General features: G+C 38.7%; 1 protein-coding gene across 3 annotated transcripts in view; it reads right to left on the reverse strand.

Annotated features, from left to right (window-relative positions):
- Positions 1-311: 311 nt before the first annotated feature.
- Positions 312-18,658, reverse strand: part of dnai1.2 (dynein, axonemal, intermediate chain 1, paralog 2) — a 32,050-nt gene continuing 13,703 nt past the window's right edge. The window contains exons 18-21 of one of the 3 annotated variants that reach the window (XM_068315359.1): positions 17,066-17,165; positions 11,610-11,795; positions 7,503-7,638; positions 312-814 (exon numbers count right to left, since the gene is read on the reverse strand). In XM_068315359.1, the coding sequence (XP_068171460.1) occupies positions 7,537-7,638; positions 11,610-11,795; positions 17,066-17,165 (388 nt within the window). In that variant the 3' untranslated portion in view covers positions 312-814; positions 7,503-7,536. Of the gene's footprint in view, positions 815-5,888; positions 7,639-11,609; positions 11,796-17,063; positions 17,166-18,658 lie in introns of those variants that run through there. The other 2 variants (XM_068315358.1, XM_068315360.1) reach the window with 2 other exon arrangements.

The raw sequence follows: 18,658 nt of genomic DNA on the forward strand, positions 1-18,658 counted from the left end.
AATAGCTTGCATCCATTCACTTTATAACAACTATAACCATTACAGTGAGACGTGAGGAGCTACAGAGGCAAAATAAATTTGTCAAATATATATACTTCTGTTATTCCATCTGTTATTCCATTAAAAGGCTGCCCTTATCCAGATCCATGTTTAATAAGCTCCTTCCTGCCACATGATCAACCATCCAAACGATTTCATGAACTCTGTCCAAAAGTGTTAGCAACATCCTGCTAACAGATAACAGACAGAACAAACACAGAACTGATAACATCATTGGCAATGGAATGGGAAAGCTTTTATTGCTTGGACCGATTCTGACTGACAGAGAGAATAACTGAGAAGTACATTATGCTGTATACTGACTGTATTTTGCACTAATAATAGAAACTGTATGGTGTAATTTCCCATACTTAACCTATTACAAGTGACCCGATGCAGTTTGAAAACACAATGGTGGAAAGAACATTGTCAAAGACAACCAGTAAAGTGTGGGTGATTCATCACTGGAGGATGTCGTCATTGCAAAATTATTATCACTGACATTAAATATACTGTATAAGCATGCACTGCTTTACCATCTTGCACTGTGTAAGATCTTTACTTTAATCCAGACAGCACCCAGAAAAGGATTTTTTTTACACCTGATGCAGTTTTTCAGTTCCATTTGGAAAGGTTTTGCTTATCATCCTGACATGTGCGGGTGTGTTTCAGCCAGAGGAGTCATTCCCAGCAGTCGCTGATATCTGCCTCGCAGTGGTGTGTGGTGTGCGACGGGAGATTAGCAGCACTGCAGAGCGAATACAATCAGTCTTGTCTGTGGGAAGCAAAGGAGAAACCGAGATGGATGGAAATTAACTGAGGTCGTTGCTGTTTAGGTCATATTGTTCTAAGAAGACATGCTATTAGGTTTTACATTTAGAGGGCTTTGGATTATTGAGAAGAAAGTATATGAATCTAAAGTCCAAAGAAATCTTTCAATAGAACAAAACAATAGCCTCAGTTTTTTATTTACAGACAAAGGATATTCAAAAATATTTTTAAAAAAGAACTTGTGATATCTATGTGATGGTATAACTTATTTCAGAGAAGGTCTGGGATCTGTGCAACAGTTTGACAATTATCTTAATATTCATTCCACAGGTGACTTCAGATTTACGGCAACCAGATGAAAGATGAAAATGAGGTCAGGTCTTCTTCAGTCGTCTGGGAGAGCTACATAAAAGAATATGCATGTCTGCCATCAGGTTATGAGCGCTTATAGTGTTTTAATTTGTCCTGCCTACACACAGCTGCATGGGAATCTGTTTCAGCAAATGCTTCTTTTTAACCCAAAATTTTGGATTTTAGGTGGTATTACACTAATATTTACTTTACTTAGTCTAAATTATGGCCATTTTATGTCTAGCAGAAATTGTAAATTTGTTTTTTTTGACAAGTTTGGGAGAAATCTAATTAAGTTGAACATTGATGTTTAACAATAAGGTGTAAAATAATAGCTAATAATAATAAAATAGATGCTTGATAGTTAAATTGCAAACAGTATTTCTATATTTTCTGCATGAAAAAGCTGCAGATTCTTCATGTTGTGTTTGGACAGACCACATAAACCAGTATCCGGCCTGAAGAGGGAGCTGTTCTTTGTTTTCCATTGGATTGTTGTGATTTTCAATGTTAGTAGGAAAGCATCTGATGAATTAAACCCAGTCGAAGGCAGAGCAAGCTGTTCCTATAAAAAACATCAGAGTTAACAGCAGGTTGCCTGGAAATAAAGCTTTATGTTAATAACACCACAATAGAACACAATGTTCACCTTATGACAACACCGTATTAGAACAAACGGGTTATTTACTCCTTCACTTTGCATTTGAGAAGTTTACGATGAGACGTGTTATTTTTACAGTGATGATTGCCTTGACAGTGGGTAACCATACTGGAGTAGTGTGATTGCTTCAACAAGGCTCATTCATATAGACAGTAAATGACAGCTCATTTATTTTTTAATTTTCTGGTTACGCCACAACATTTTGTCTCCTCTCTCTGTCAGTCAGGCTGTTTGCAACCATGTTGTCTAAATTCCCAAAGTCGTCCAGAGCAAACGGTGAAATGAGATTCTTGTTTAGTCTTCACCTGCAGCTGAAATGACACCAATCCTGATATATTCTTAGAGACAACTGCACTACATTTTGATGAAACCTACCACTACAATGAATCTGTTATCTCTATTACCTATTTTTATTGAGATTCAAATATTTCTTGTTGGCCTTTTTCTTCTTGGACAACAGCCATCTATCCTTATGTGATTAAAAAAATCTAATTGTTAGTAGTTCATATAAGAGTTTCATTACATAGAAACTAAGATGATGATTTAATAAGATCATTCGGAGCTCACTGATAAATAGACTTTGACACAAGCCACGTAAGGAGCATGCACTCGAGGAACTAAAGGGTAAGATTATGTAATGATTTCACAAAGTTCAAACATGTCTCAAATGATTTATAGCCTTGCGATGATGTCAGTTCATAACCATCTATGAGAATCCTCCCTATCGGGTTTTGGGACCATCCAGTCATGGTGCACTAACAAAAACCAGATTGTGCATCGTCAACAGAATGGGAGGAGGTGGGGGCAGAGCTGGAGGGAACTGGAGCAGCATCGGGACAGAAGTACAAAACAGCAGCAACAATGAGACCGAGACAGGAGAGGACAACTTCCAATTTTGGAGGTTATGTGAGCTTGCTTTGTCCCGGCTGTATAATTTCTCTATGAACTACAATTCCCTTGAATGAGCCTTAATTTGTGTTCCTCTCATGAGAGCTCAGCGTTCCTCCCTCAATTGCCGAACAGTTGAAATCTTTTTTTTTTTTTGTTATACTCTGCAGTGCAACGCAAGCCGGATGTCATTGTTTACGTCTGACAGGCAGCCTTGCTATACAAACAAACACATGCTGCACACACACACACACACACACACACACACACACACAAACACACACACACACACACACACACACACACACACACACACACACACACACACACACACACACACACACACACACACACACACACACACACACACACACACCCCTACTGTCTGCAGCAGCAGCCCTGTGTAATTACATCCAAACCCACTCCCCTCTCCCCTATGCTTGATATCACTGCTGACATCCACTAGCACAACCCCTCCTCTCTCTCTCCCTCTCTCTCTCTCTCTCTCTCTCTCTCTCTCTCACACACACACACACACACACACACACACACACACACACACACACACATGCACACACGCTGTGTATTGGAGAGCTCTTTCACAATTATGTGTGCGGTCCTGCCTCGTCTTCAGTTGTGCGTGTGGGGTGCAGCGGAGCAGATGGAGACGGAATGGGAAAGAGGCAGATAGAGGCAGAGATGGGGAAGAGGAAAAGAGCCTGTTAGACAACCGAAGAGGAAACTGTTATACACGAGACGGAGAATAGAGGAAGCCTGATCCAAACGGTGGGAAATTATTCATTCAAGACAAACTGCTTGCCGTGCGGTAAGTGGGCCACTAAGACTTTCCTCTGGCATGTGTCAGTACTCTAAATTTGTTTGATATTTCAACGCAGGAGTGGAGACAATCTGAAGCTCATCCAATGTGACATCAGTAGACGCTGAACTGAACAATGACACGAAAATGCAATCTCTGGTTGTGATTGCTGCAACCTCTGACTCTCAGGAGAAGTTTTTAAATTTTCAGTGGTGAATTATAGCTGTCCTTAATGTTCCTGGGAGGGGAAAAAAAGCAAAGCCCACACTCCACCTGAGGGTGGACGGCTGCACCAAAAGCTAGATCAAACGCTCTATGACTCTGTCAAGCCCACATGTCACATTCTGTGGGCAGAGCTGTTTCCCATTACAGCTTTGAGGGTCTGACTTGAGGCAGCGTTGCTTGAGCATGATCAGACTGATTGATAACAGGTGTCCGTGCGCCATAGTGCCGTCCCCCGCATGCAGATGCTGAAGTGTTTGTTTTTTTGTTGTTTTTTTAAAGTAAAGCATTCCAGAGAGGTTTCATGATAATTCATGGCGGTTTCGTTTTTGTGTAGGACCATTATTATGAGAATGAGTTATATGTCATACATTAAAATAAATAAATAAATAAATAAATAAATCAATCTACCTTTAGAATATAGTTGTGCCAAAACACAGAAGCTCAACCTGCACTGCTCTAACGTTTGATTGTTCTTGAGTGCTTAAAATGAGGAGACTCAATTAGCACTCTCCTGCGAAATACTATTCACTCACTATAGCCTCATTCACAACAACAACAGCCAGTCCAGTGTAAACTTATACATATCTTTGTTTTTTAAAATGGGAAAATAATGGGGCTGAACTGATAAAACTAACATAAGCCTGCACTACAGATGTAACTGAAGGAATATAAAGAAAGAGCACATACAGTATGCAGACTTTGTACACATGAGGAAAATAAGTGGATAACGTGTGTGTGGGGGAAAGCATTGCAGCATCTGTTTTGACACAGAATTGAAGCGTTTAGTGAATCAAATGCGCAGTGCAATGCACAGTCACATTTTTGGTGTGTATTTGAAGCCTTGGACCAGGCCAGGAGAAACAGAGATGGGATTAGGAGGAATCCATTATCACACACAATCAGTGGGTGTTTTAGGAATTGGCTTTGGGATAGAAACAAACATGCTGATATTATCACTTAGAAAGCGGTGCATTTTAACAGTTGTGGTAATAGAATGGAGAATCTAGATGAGCATCTTTTAAGAGGAAAACCAATTTTTTAATGTGCAGAATAAAACATTTTACAGCATCCAAGTGGTATATGTGTAACACAGGTAAAAACAGTGCTCATGATACAGCTTGGAAAACATACATGATGTATGGATGGAGCTCATATCTGCTGCATTCAGTGTCTGAATGGAAAACCTTTGTATAGCCTGTGCTGGAATGATGCTTAATTTGTTTGCTTGCGATAACTCGATTCAACGTAATTTAATTACGGATCTGCAAACACAATGCAAACTCAATGATGATGATTCTAAAGCAAGAATGTGACACAAAATAGTTGCAGAATTAGCTAATAATTACCCGCTTTAGTGCTTTGCTGGTAAGAATTTAAAAACAAATTAGAATTAATCAAATCAGATCATCAATCATTCCCTATTTGTGTTCACTCATCCCTAATCGTTCTATTTGTTCCTTTCTTGCAGACGCTGGTATTTACTGGAGTTGTATGCATTGTATTGATCTACGCTACAGTGGAATCAACGTTTCCAGAAAATATTGCAAAGCTCATTCTAAAGAAGCCAAAAAAAGCTTAATGGATTAGACATTCATCTCCATAATGAGAAGCACAGGTAGACTTCAGCAAAACACACTGCGCCAAGGAATGCCTCTGTTTTTTGATCACACTTTACATGTTGATTTTTTTGCCTCACAATAGCTGATGAAATTTGATGGGACAACAGTTTGTTAAATCCACCTGTGGACATGATAATTCATTATCCTACACATTTGAATCAATAATTCTTAAATCAAATCACCGGTATTCATTCTCACATGTCCCCTAACAACAAACAAAGGACAGCATGCAACCAATGTAATTTCTACTATTTAAACTGATCGACGTTGGACACTGTAATCCAGTCTTCACGATGGAATCTGAACCAAGCATGACAGGACTGTCCACTGCGGCAATGGTGGCCATCGCTTGCAACACATTTGTTGCAATCCTCCTATTTCTTCTCTGTTTAATCCTTTACCAAGCCTGCAGGGTTCCCTCCAGCCCAGAGAGGCTGCCTGTGTTGGTTCAGAGAGAAAGAGAAACCCAGCAGATGAACGAACAAAAGTACCTGTTGACCTCCTGACTTGAGAAGGATAAGCCAGATGTAGCAATGGCTGATGGCCTCTGCAAGAAGGAACTGAGAGATCACAAGCAATAATCAGGCTTGTCCTACATTTATAGAGTCAGCATCTGAATTTTAATCACCTGTTAAACAGCATCCTTGGTGGATGGCTGCAGATACACACACAGAGGGCTTGATGAAAAAGGACCATACAAATGGATTTAGGTTCAACAGAGGAAAAGAGGACGATGTGTTCAGTACACAAAGAGCAGCTGGACTGTTGTTGGATGTTTCTAAATATATACTTCAATTCCATACTCCTGAAAAAAAAAGAGAAAACTAGCTTACTGCTAAGAATAGGGACTTCAGTCTGTGAGGAGCATGTCTGTGTCATTGTCACTCATAAATACCAGCGATCTGTCAGGCACAGCGCCTTGCCGAGGGTGTTACATAAGGACAAGAGAGACTTAGCTGAGATTTGTCTCCTCTGCAATAAAACCTGTACACTGACATTGGCTTGTGGTCATGCATGATGACCCTCCCTTCTGGACCGGATCACACCATGTTCACATACAGAGGGATTTTCTCATATGGAATTGTACAGGTAGTAAACAGAAACAGAAACCAACAACATCCAACTATAAATGATCAATATTTAAACACTTAACGAGCATCGTGTTTCCTGCAGCTTCAATCTCAACAGGGCATGTTGTAAAGGTAAAAGACTCAAACCTACAATACCTTCCAGGCTTTTTGTTATCAGAGTAATACTGAGTAGTACCAAAAATACATTATGACAGACAGCAATGTATAGTGCCACGGAATACCACAATCATCTGATTTGGGGAAAGGGAGAAAAAGCAATACCTACAGACACTTCTTTGACCAACCCTGCAGTCTGCTCCCCATTACCTCAGGAATGAGGGGCTGTAGCTGTACTGGCAGTACCTCCCAAATGACCACAATCTTCAGTCACACGTTGTTAATGTGTAAAAATGAGGTGATTGAATGACATCTAAGAAAACATGAAATCACACTCGAGGGAGAGAGTGCTTCAAGAAAAATGGTGGAGGAGCCTTTTAAAGAATGAAAGAGCGAGCAGGAGAAAAGCGACCGATTCCAGACGAGCACTGGACTGGATGATACTTTACTGAAGGACGAAATCATTAAAACAAAGAGGGGGAAAAAGAAAAGAACAGAAAAGAATAAACAGAGACACTATCATGACTCAAAGCAAAGTTCTCCCCATGCACTGGGTATTTAAAGGCTCCTAGCTCATCTGTGGATGACTGCCCAGGAAGGGCTAAGCCAGCCAAATAAGTCGTCTGGATATGGTCCATAAATGCTCAGTCTATTGCGCTAATTTATCAGCTAGTTCACTTGTAGGAAGTCTCCTGCTTCACTTTTCTGTTTAAACAACTTGTACAAAGTACATATATGGAATGGGTTTAATAAATCCCTGGAGAGGATTAATGTAATGTTTAACATGCATCAAATACTGCAGTATAAATACATGTATAATGAATTGAATGTCAATAACTAACATTAAGAGAAATCAGAAGAAAAAACCTTTAATAAAGACATGTGTTTTTTTCCTCTTTTATGTTGACATTGTTTTTTGACAAGCATGAAAGTAAGAATTGTACCTTGCTGTTGAGTTGAGTGGAGGAGACGCGAATGTTAAACCAAACTTCGCCCCGGTTCCCTCAACAGATTGAGGAGCTTCTCCATCTTGGACACTTCTACTTCTGGACCCTTAGGCAGCTCCTGACCCTTCTTGGCCTACGTACAAACATGTAGAAAGAAGGAGAGCAGTCAGAAATGATTTGACCTTCCCAAACGCTGGAGGAGTCCATAAGCCCAGTAGGCAGTCAATTAACTGGAGCAGAACACAACATAATCAGACAAAAAAAGAAATGTCTGCTTGGCCAATGGCAGACCTCAATGCATTACTTCACTAAATAGTTATGTCTTTCCACCATACTGTGAAAAGCGCTTTGAAGACATGGGGCTGCTGCCTAGGGGTACTGCTGTGAAGGAGTAAATTGTTAGAGATCTTCCAAAGAGTACGTTGTTGTGTGTTGTTATTTTTGTTCTAACATTAAATACTCTTGTGTGTATATAACAGCTACTTAAAAGCATTTTTCTTCAATAAAGAAGCCTGATGCTATCTTCAAGTTCAACATCATGAATTTATCAGTCCACAATCAGGAAGTAAAACTGTTGAGACTTAAGGATCTCAAATAACACACATGTACCACTGTAATTAGGACAATTATATAATTATATTACTAATGACTAGATCTGCTATAGAAATAATGGACTTTCATTTTCTGCAACGAATAATTTGTATGAAAATTTTTTTGCAGAAATGTAGGTTATAATAATACTTAACAAGGTAAGCCTTCGATGTTTGTTCTATTAGACTGAACAAAATGAAGCCCAAATCATCTCGAATCTATTTAACAACCATTTTTGTGAATATATTTTTTAGATAGATAGATACTTTATTAATCCTGGAGGAAATTGTATATATCCACTGCTCAGGCATTACATAACGAATAACACTGGATAAACACCAGGAGAAAAAGAAACACTGACATCACAGGACATACCGCAAGACATACACCACACTAACAGACACATGCAGCACTAACAGGACTTATATACCAAACTATAACTAAAATATAAACACTACAAACTACTATTTGACTGTAATGTTCCCACATTCAGCACATTGGAGAAAAGATTAAAAAAAGAAGCAGTCGACAACTGAGTTTTTGTGCTTTTGAAGTGTATATCAAGACACTTACTGTAGAGGAGTAATCAAAAAATATTATTGATCTATAACATTCAAGTATAATATTTTAACACTGGAAAAATGACAACATGAACATTGTTAATTAAAAACATACGTACTTTAAGCCTTTAAGTGATATTATGTACCTATGCATAACAGTATTTTACAATCTGTAGAAGTATGGCAGAGGGCGTCTCACCAGTTCTTCCCTTCAACCTTAGAAAATGTATTTTTATATTTTGCTGCAACTGTTTTGAAGTATGAAACAGATCCTGCGAGGTGGGTGTTCCAGACAGACAGCTGCATTCCCTAAGCGAATGAGCATCCGATCTCAATGCAACATAATACCTCTGCTATGATGGATGGCTCAATAAAGCAGTAAAGAGAAGCGCTGACTGGGCACACACCAGCATTTAAAATTAATTAACTTCAGAAATAAATCAGAATCATATGAAAAAGACCTGCATTCATATTTAGGCTTAGATCCACAATTTTATTGCTGGTTTTCCTACAGCAGCAGTAAAAATTACAGACTTGTGTAGTGTTAAACTTAATTCATACAAGCAGGAAGCTCCTTCACCTGTGCTGTAAGAGCCATAATTCTAGGTAGTCTGCTTTACAGGCACTCAACATTTACATACTACAACTGTAAAGTAAATGTGAATAAACAATAAACAAGACACGAAACTGCTTTTGTTTTGACATCACCTCATTTTGATTGTAGAAACTAAGAAGGAGGCGACTGAAAAGTCTGTTACCCCACATCATCAAAAGCCCAGTGTTGTCGGTTAACGTACAGCAGGGTTAATGAAAATTAAATATCAAGATAAGATTTTTTTTCAAAATGGATAAGAAGACTTCAAATTAATGTAATAATTAATTCAAATGAACATTTATTAACATAGTATTCATGTCAATATGGTACAAATAATACACAAAATCATTCCGTGAGTTGGAATTTGCATTTCTTATTTGTGATGAATAAATCAATTTCTATTTGTGCTCCTGTTGTGTTGCTCTGGTGATGTTATAAGGGCCACCAGCATTTTGGGAGCTATTGTAGTGTACAGTTTAAGCTAATCCAGCAACAGGACACGCTTCACAGAATGCTCATATGTTTCAAATCAACATACAAGCTGCTAATTTTAGTTTATAAACCGACAATGCATCAGATCTCCCATAGTTTTAGTTTTCTTTTAAACATTCTGAATATGTATGTTGTAGATGATTGTATTTAACAGAAGAAAACGAACTTTCATATTATATTATTACTTACATAAATTTACATTTCACACTTGTCAAAAGGAACAGATGTTTAACTCAAGTGTGTATCACAATATGTAACGGATATTTTGACCCACATTGCTGTTTCCTGTACCACAGGAAAAACACAAAAATGTTACGGACATTTAAGCCACGCAAAGACAATGCTAAATGATGCAAATGTACATTACCTTATTCATAGGGTTGTATCAAATGTGGGCTAGAGTCTTTGCCTTCCTTTTCCTATTCTTATTATAATTAGCTGTGTACAAGATGCAGGACAAGTTAACCTATAGAAAAACCTTAGACTTCTGTCCGACAGTTGAAAAAGGCTCCACAGTACTAATAAAGTTAACCAAGGAAAGATTTGCAGGATGTGCCTTGCTTTTACCGTCTTCCACTTTTACACACATGTACTCTGTACTATATTAAAGTGACAGTAAGCACTTAATCTTCAGAGCTGCCTCATGGTTGAGTCTATCTTTCTCTTTAAGACTGCAGGTTCATGCAGGTTTAACTTCATGCACCCAAATCTGCAGGCCGAAATTCCATCTTTTTTCTGAAGCACTTGTTTGCACTGTTTTCTGAGATTCAAAATGATCTAAAAAAAATAATTTGACCAAATACCACAGGATGTGAGTGGTCACGTAAACAGATAATTTAATGACAGAAAGGAAGGAGCCTTCCTGATTGCCCTTCACATAATTGAGAACAATACACATGTATTGCTAAGATTCAGTTTGCTTGGACACTGCGACAATATTTTGGCTATATCACTGCATTGCTGTGACTCTTTTGCTGGTTTCAGTGGGTTGGTTTGACACTTTTATCTGACATATTATTAATACTTAATGTTGACAGAGGTTCTTTTGTGCTGTGCCATTCAGGTTCGCCTTCTTTTGAGTTGGCCCTCTGTGATAACTCCACTGCTCATTAACCATTGTCATGACTGGCAACAGAACCGTTGGTGAATTTATAGGTTGTGAATTGACGAACCGGAATATAACTTGCTTTGAATACATAATGTTCTTCTCCTGTTATGCATTTGCATTTATCATTAATTTGATGGAGAGACAGCAAATCATGGGTGTCATTAAGGCCTAGGGGAGTGTGGTTATGTTTTAAATGATACCGAACCACCAGTAGATTATCACTCACTTCACAGTGATTTCAAGGAAAAATTGCAGGACATGCATGCCATTTGGTGTTCAGTTTCACCTTCTAGTTGCCTTTCATACTGTGATTATTTTATCAGAAAGACTTGACTCTTGAATGGCTAATTGCTATCTGACCTAAATGAGCTCGGGAGAAAGAAAGAGTGGAGTTTAATAACGATGATAATGAGCTGCGAAAGGAGGGGGTGAAGATTGTAAGCTCCATACGGTTGTTATATTCAGTATATACTGTATGTTGAAAATAGCTAAAGGTCAGGACTCTGTGGAGTGGAATGAAAGACAGTGAACATAATGCAAATGGGCAGATAATCAAGACTTGGTTCAGATAATTAGGATTAATTCCATTTGTTTGCACCAAAAAAATATTATCAAAAAAAGGGAGGAGCAGGAGAATAAATAAATAAAATCTGCATTTAGAAAAGTGAGTTTATCTTTACTTCCACAAACAGTCAGGCTCAATGTGGCTGTAGCTTCAGACACAATAAACTGACATGATTTAAATGTAAGTCTTTTACCTTGGGTTTCTTGCGGAGGTTAGGGGAGAGTTTGAAGCTGGTGACATAACCTCGGTCATCTCCCACAATGATGATAGGGTAGATTGGATTAAATTCAATATGAGTCAGCTTGGTCTTCTTTTTGGCCACCACAGTTTGTTGGCAGATGGCCTCATACTTGTTGACGTTGAGATCAAAAACATGAACCTGAAATGAAATGGAAAAAAAAGATGAATGATTAAATGAATTAATGTGTTGGTTATATGGAATCAGCAGGTGTTTGACTGCAGATTGTAGGTATGAAAAAAAACCCCAAATCAAACAAAAGAGGAACCCCCCCTAAATAAATGATAAATCTGTTTTTAAGGGCTGAATTTTTTTTATCTTTTTTCAAATGTCTTTCATTTCAGTGGGAGTACAGTGGAGCACAAGCCTCTACAGGGATGCAAGCCCGACCATCTGGTGTTCTGAAGGACGCTCCAAGTAATTCAGGGAGTGTACGCTTCTGTCCGAAGGTAAATATCACTGTGTGCTTTTTGTGAGTATCATCATTCAAAATGAAAAAGATGACAGTTTCTTTTTCAGCGTACATTCAAAGTGCATTCAGACAACACATCAACCACTTCAAAACATATGTTGTCAAAGAAAGACAACTGTGCTTGGGTCAACATTGTCTGTGTATAATGGTGCTGTCTTGCACGAAATTATCATATTATATGAGGGTATGACTTTCTGTAACCTCCGTCAAAACAGCCATTATGCACGATGTTTTTCCTTTGGATGTATCAGCCTTAATGCAGTCATGTCTGATTATACTGCATTCTGACTAAACTGAAAATTCTGGCAAGACCATGGAGCACATTTTGTTGAAATGACTGTCTATGATCAAACTCACATTATATTAAATTATTATTTATGTTTTATGCTTTATAGTATAATGTATTAAATGAGTTTCATTACTAAGGCCTCGGTTTCATCTACAAATATCAGCTCTAATAATCTAGCATAAACTGAAATAGGTGTACTAACTGAAATATGTGACAGGGATTCACACAGAGCAAATATGGATCTAGAGTCCAATCATAGGGGGCAAAGCCTGGACCTCTCATTATTTCATCCTTACACTTCATTTTCTCAACAATTGGCTCAGATGGAGAGGCAAGGACAGACAGAACGAAGAGAGATGTGTTTGCAGTGGCACAATCAAGTGTCATTCTTACACCTCAGCCAGCCTGGCAAGTCATTATCCTCACGAATCCACGTACACACACATACACAGACGCGCATAACACATGCACCATTGTGTCCCTGACATTTTGCAGTGTGACAGTGGCAGCAGCAGGCCAAATTGTTCTCAATAGTAAATACACGTCAAGCAGTGCACAACTTACGCTGAGTCACTCAAGCTTCATCAGACACATGCTGAAAGAAAAGAAAAAAAATCTGCTATCCTGGGAAAAAATATTCAGACTGAAATCATGAGCCGTGCCCGCATCTGAGAATGTGAGCATTTTGGAAATATCTGTCATTTCTTCAAGATGTGACAATGATGAAATGTGAAGGAAAGGTCACCTGACACCTTCATTGAATTTAGGACAACTATTTATGGATCAAATTAACTCTGCACATATCCTGTAGTTTCTATGGGACATTTAATCTAACTTAATGTCCTGATGCAACTGTAGGTTATGCTGTAACCATTGTTCTCTGAGTCAAGAAACAGCAAATTGCTCTATAATTCATATTGATGGTGGCTTGGCACAGTTGACAGAAGAAGTGAATAAAAGACACATCAGCAGCTCTGGCACACACACATACTCAATACAAGGAATTGGTGTGTATCATTAAAATAATTTTCTTGGATTGATATTGTGCAACTGCTTTACACCAGGCTATCTAATGTGGAACCTTAACAAAGGCCAATCATAGTTTGGTTCTGTTGGGAGAGCATGGAAACCTCTCGTGCAGTAGCACACAAAACCGACTGCAACCTGATACCACCGTCTTTGGCTGGTTAGAATCTTGTCAGAACAGTCAGGGCTTAGCACTAAGCTGCTACACATCCTCACTGGCAAGAACACAGTGCTCCATGATACAATATACTGTATGTGTCAGTCTGGTTTCTCAATGCCTAATGTATACATAGTGATCACTTTTGTTGCTTCACTTCCAAGCCTCTAGTACAGTTTTGCTAAAGTTTAAATCACCATGACAACTAGGAAACTACAAGACAAACAAAATACAATATATATAAAATAACTCCAAAGGGTGAGTTGGGTGCTGAGACACTCAATGGAGAAATAAGATCCAAGCCATGAACTCACATGATCCACTAGTTAATTGATTTTCAGCTGGGATTGTACTGGCCTCAGGAAGGGATAGATAGTACCAGTACTTACATTCCCCACAATGCATTGAGGGTTCCACCCAAAGTCCAGCACCCAGAGACATGAAGAGACAAAGCCTCAGTCTGGGATGAAATAAAGAGCATCCATGAATAAATCAGGAAGATGGGCCCCGGAATGGATTGCTAAGAGAGTGTGTCAGAGAGCCGGAAATACGGGGTGATGACCCAAGCCCACATTGGAATATACTATTGGTAGATAGAGGAAGTGGATGACATCACAACATAGAGACAGGGATCTATCACAGTAGACAGGATCCAAAATACAGGATGCTGTTTAATTATGCTCCTGAGACAGTTGGACACATCGCAGCAAAACACAACATGCATTGTGGCCATGCCTCCCATATGCTGAGAATCATACCCAAGAGGCCTGCGGTCTCAGCTTGCTAGTGGCAGGACAGTGAGCAGGAGTGTCTGTGGTCAGTGTGGATTGGAAGTTTCCAAGTCTCCCAGTGGAATACACCATTTAAAGTGGTTGAAAACAACAAAGCCAAACTCTATAGCCCTTCAGTTTCAAGACTGACAAACAGCTAGTGGCTAACCAACCGGATATAGTGATGGTTGACACGAGGCAGAGGAGGGCAGTTGTCTTACATGATGCAATCCAAGCTAAGAGTAACATTAGAAAGGAGGAGCATGAAAGCTGAGAAGTTCCACGGGTAGCTGGAGCAAATGTGGGAGATGAAAACCAAAGTGGTTGCTGAGGTGATATGATCATTACAACTGAGATCCTCAAACTGGAAGTCTTGCTTCAGCAGATTGCAGGTACAACATTCAACATCTCTGTCCAGAAGAATGGAGTCATAGGAACTGCATCGAGGATAGGAACTAATATATTATTTTGGACTTTGGGAGAGAAGTACACACTGTCTTTTAAAACAAAAGAAATATACCTGGAAGACAGCAAAGGAACCAGGAAGGTCTATTGCCACAATGGGGCAAAAAAAGTAGGGTGTTTAACTAACCCTAACTATGTAACTAAAAGTTTCATCTGGTAAAGAGAAACATACCAGAAAGACTACTACTACTTCTCTCCAAACTGAGAAGGTTCCATAACTTGTACTCTTCTGACCTTGGAGAACAATATTGGAGAGGCCCAGAAAAGAGTGCTGGTCGAGGAATCCAATCTCAATGACAAGGCGCACTGATTTGATTGAGATCAATTCTATGCTCTTGTCTTTCCTGCTACTCAGACAGAGAAGATATTCTACTTCTGAAATACATGCCAACTGATGAGAATTTAATGAGTTTTTTAATAGATGCTGCTTTTGATCTAGTTTGTGAGAATAAATAATGAGAGCAACATGAAGGATCGACACATTATATACTTTCTAGCAGAGTTATTCAGTTGCATTGATTTATGTAGATGATGGTTATTATTTAAGCGGCCACTGGTTTTATTCTGCATTTAAGCATGTACGCAATTTAACTGTGATATTTTTCTTCCCTCCTGTATTTTCAAGACTTAGGGCAGAATTGTGAGTAAATTGCTGTATTTATTGTGTCTATTGTGGCGATGGAATCTGTGACATAAGGTGTTCTCAAATTACTTGGCTTTCATTTTGTCTTTGTCATGGTCAGTTGACTCTACTGTGCACGCTGGACTGGGAATGTGTCAGACACAACACATTGGACTTTTAAAGCATGGAGCAGAGTGGTGTGAATACAAACAGATGGCAACAGCCCACAGCCATATTAAGAAAATATGTGGAGACAGACCGACAGCATCCTTGTCTGGAACAAATGAATCTTTTTCACTTTCTTTATCATTTACAGATATTGTTGATAAGGGAGACATTGGTCAGGTTTAACAGACGTTTACTTTCAGACGTGTACTTTTTTAACAGACGTGTACTTTACCCTGACCTACTTTCAGGGTAGGTCAAGGTAAGTTGTGGAATGTTGCAGTCTCTGAATTCAAAATTTTAAATCAAAGCATAGGTAGATCAAAGCACTAGCTTTGATCTAATGGCCTTACTCACACTGGCCTTCTCCCTTGTCTTCCTATCTTATCCGGTTCCTGAGTGTACAAAAGTTGAAATTTGACCTTGACCTAGTTTTCTCAAGCTCAAGGTCATCACCTCATTTCCATCCCCTTTGCCGCCAGAGTAATGTGCTTTTTGTTTCATTTTTTATCTGCGACGGTTCCTAAGATATTTCGTGGACTAACGGACGGCTGGACAGACAAGAATGAACACACAAACACTGACAATAACATTACATTACATTCCTTTCGCGGGATGTAATTATGCAATCCATTGCACAAACAACTCACCGCCTATTAAAAAATGAACAGCTCAACATTTCTCAGAATGTACGTCAATAAGCACAAATTCACATGAATGCCTTGCCATTTGCAGTTTTGATTAGACACAATTCAGCTCTTGATATTCTATTCACAAAATGAAAATACTTATTCAGACGTTGCCTCAAATCCTAGGTCAACATTATCCTTTAAAAAAAAAAGAGTTCAACCTTTGCTTTTTCCACTTCAATAGTATTTCTAAACCCCCAGGATAATTACTATCTCTTTCCTTTTTCCTAACCCAATTACTACATTTTTCTTTTAATCCCAATTACTATCTCTCATCTTTTTCTTATAAACCATTTCACATGTCTGTGTTGTGACTTTTTCTATAGCAGTACTAACAGGGTTCAGCATCTTGTCTATTACATATGACTGTTCAGTTGGACAGATGTATATACTTGACTGGGGAGCTTTGTAGTTGCTAATGTCTTTTCCTCTAGTCTTAATAATAAAAAACATTTCCAGTTTACTAGAAACATCTTGGTAAGTCTAACGCAGCCAAATACAATTGCCCTGCAATAACGTTACCTTCATGAATATAATATAATATGAATATAATAATTGTAATATTTACTTGTTGAGACTTTCTTAAAGAGCTGCTAAAAGCTTTCTGGTCATTTTGGCTACAAAACTTATAGAAGACTTCAATGTACTATTCGTGATGTCAATTTGTGATAAATCAAAGCATAATTTTTAATGACGAGTCCTAAAGTTGAAAGGCAAGATGTGAGCAACAACGTTTAAGCTTTGATGGACGCTTACTGTTCCATCTGTTGTGACAGCAGCAAATACAGTAGAGGAGTATGGAGACCAGGCAACATCTGCGACAGCTGCATTCAGGTCAAAGGTGAAGATCGGTGTGCTGGAAAAACACACAGACATCAATGGTCAGATGGGATAGTAATAATAATGATAATACTAATGATGATGATGATGATGATGATGGTAGTGATCAAACAGAAATGCATAGTCAACCACACTTAACCAGTTGTGGTTTTTGCTTTTAGGTTAGCTTTTATTTTGAGGTTTAGTCCCCTCATGTGACTGCTGACTTTTTCTTTTATAAATCCTGGGGTGTTCCAGGCATGTCCTACCGGGAGGAGACCTCAGGGAAGAATCTAGAACATGCTGGAGGGACTATGTCTATCGGCTGGCCTAGGAACACCTCAGGATCCCCCCGGAGGAGCTGGAAGAGGTTTCTGGGGAGAGGGAAGTATGGGCATCCCTGCTGTGACTGTTGCCCCCGCGACCCAGCCCCGGGTAAGTGGTTGAAGATGGATGGATGGATGGATGGATATCCTGTTGAAGTTTTCATGCGCTTCTATTTTACCCAGTTAGTTTTACCTCTTTCTTGGTATTTCCTCCTTGCTGTATTTGGTCTTTGTGCTCCCCCTTCAGGTTGATAATTCCTGTCTTTGTAAAGTGCCGTGAGGTTTGCATGTATGCAGCTTTTCATCTTTGACTTTTTATTTTGTTCCTTGGATTGCACCATTAGTTTTTTTTTATGTGTGATTTTTTAAAAACATAATTATTTAAAATTTTTTATCTACTTTCTGCTATTTGGATTTGTTTACAAATGTTTCACTGACATTTTTTTTGCCTTAATCACATAACATAGGTCTATGCATTATGCGCTATGCCCTCTGACGAATTTCTGCCACTTTACTTGTACAAAGATAACAGAAAGTTCTTCCATTGCTGCAAGACCTCCAACTCATTCTGTGCAAAATGCTCCTCAGATGACTGAATGTACTGCAAATCCAGAGTCAGAACAATGAGGATTCATACATCATGCTCATCTTAATGTGTATGCAGTATTTATCGAGGTAATTGACTGATTAATGGACTTAATGGAAGTTTTAATATTGATTAAAAAAACCCTCAGCTCAGTCAGGATTGACCGACAGCATCAAATTAGTGTTCCAGAATGTATATAACTGTTCAACAAAGTTGCAGCTTTCAATGTAAACCTTTGACACACTTATTGGCAATGTAGTGAACTTTGTGAAATCTTATTAGATGCAGTCAGGACTTTTCCTTCAGGACACTGCATTTCTGGGATGTTATGGATCATTCTTGGGAAAAAAATCCTCCAACTATCTCTCATGATTGGTGGATAATGACTATCATTATTCAATCAAGCTGCCTTTGCTGACAAGAAGTAGGAGATAGTGGGGGAGGGATCAAATAAACAAGAAGAATTGTGCTGATTCCATGAAAAGCATTAGAAGGTAATGAAGACTGAATACCAACTTTAGCTTTACTGACATTGTTAATATAATAAATTCAGTTTGAAATTGCAGTTGCTTTCTGTAACCAAACACACATTTGTCTTCCATCGTCTTTGAGTGAGAA

Source organism: Antennarius striatus, chromosome 5 (assembly GCF_040054535.1).
Source record: "Antennarius striatus isolate MH-2024 chromosome 5, ASM4005453v1, whole genome shotgun sequence".
Taxonomy (NCBI): domain Eukaryota; kingdom Metazoa; phylum Chordata; class Actinopteri; order Lophiiformes; family Antennariidae; genus Antennarius; species Antennarius striatus.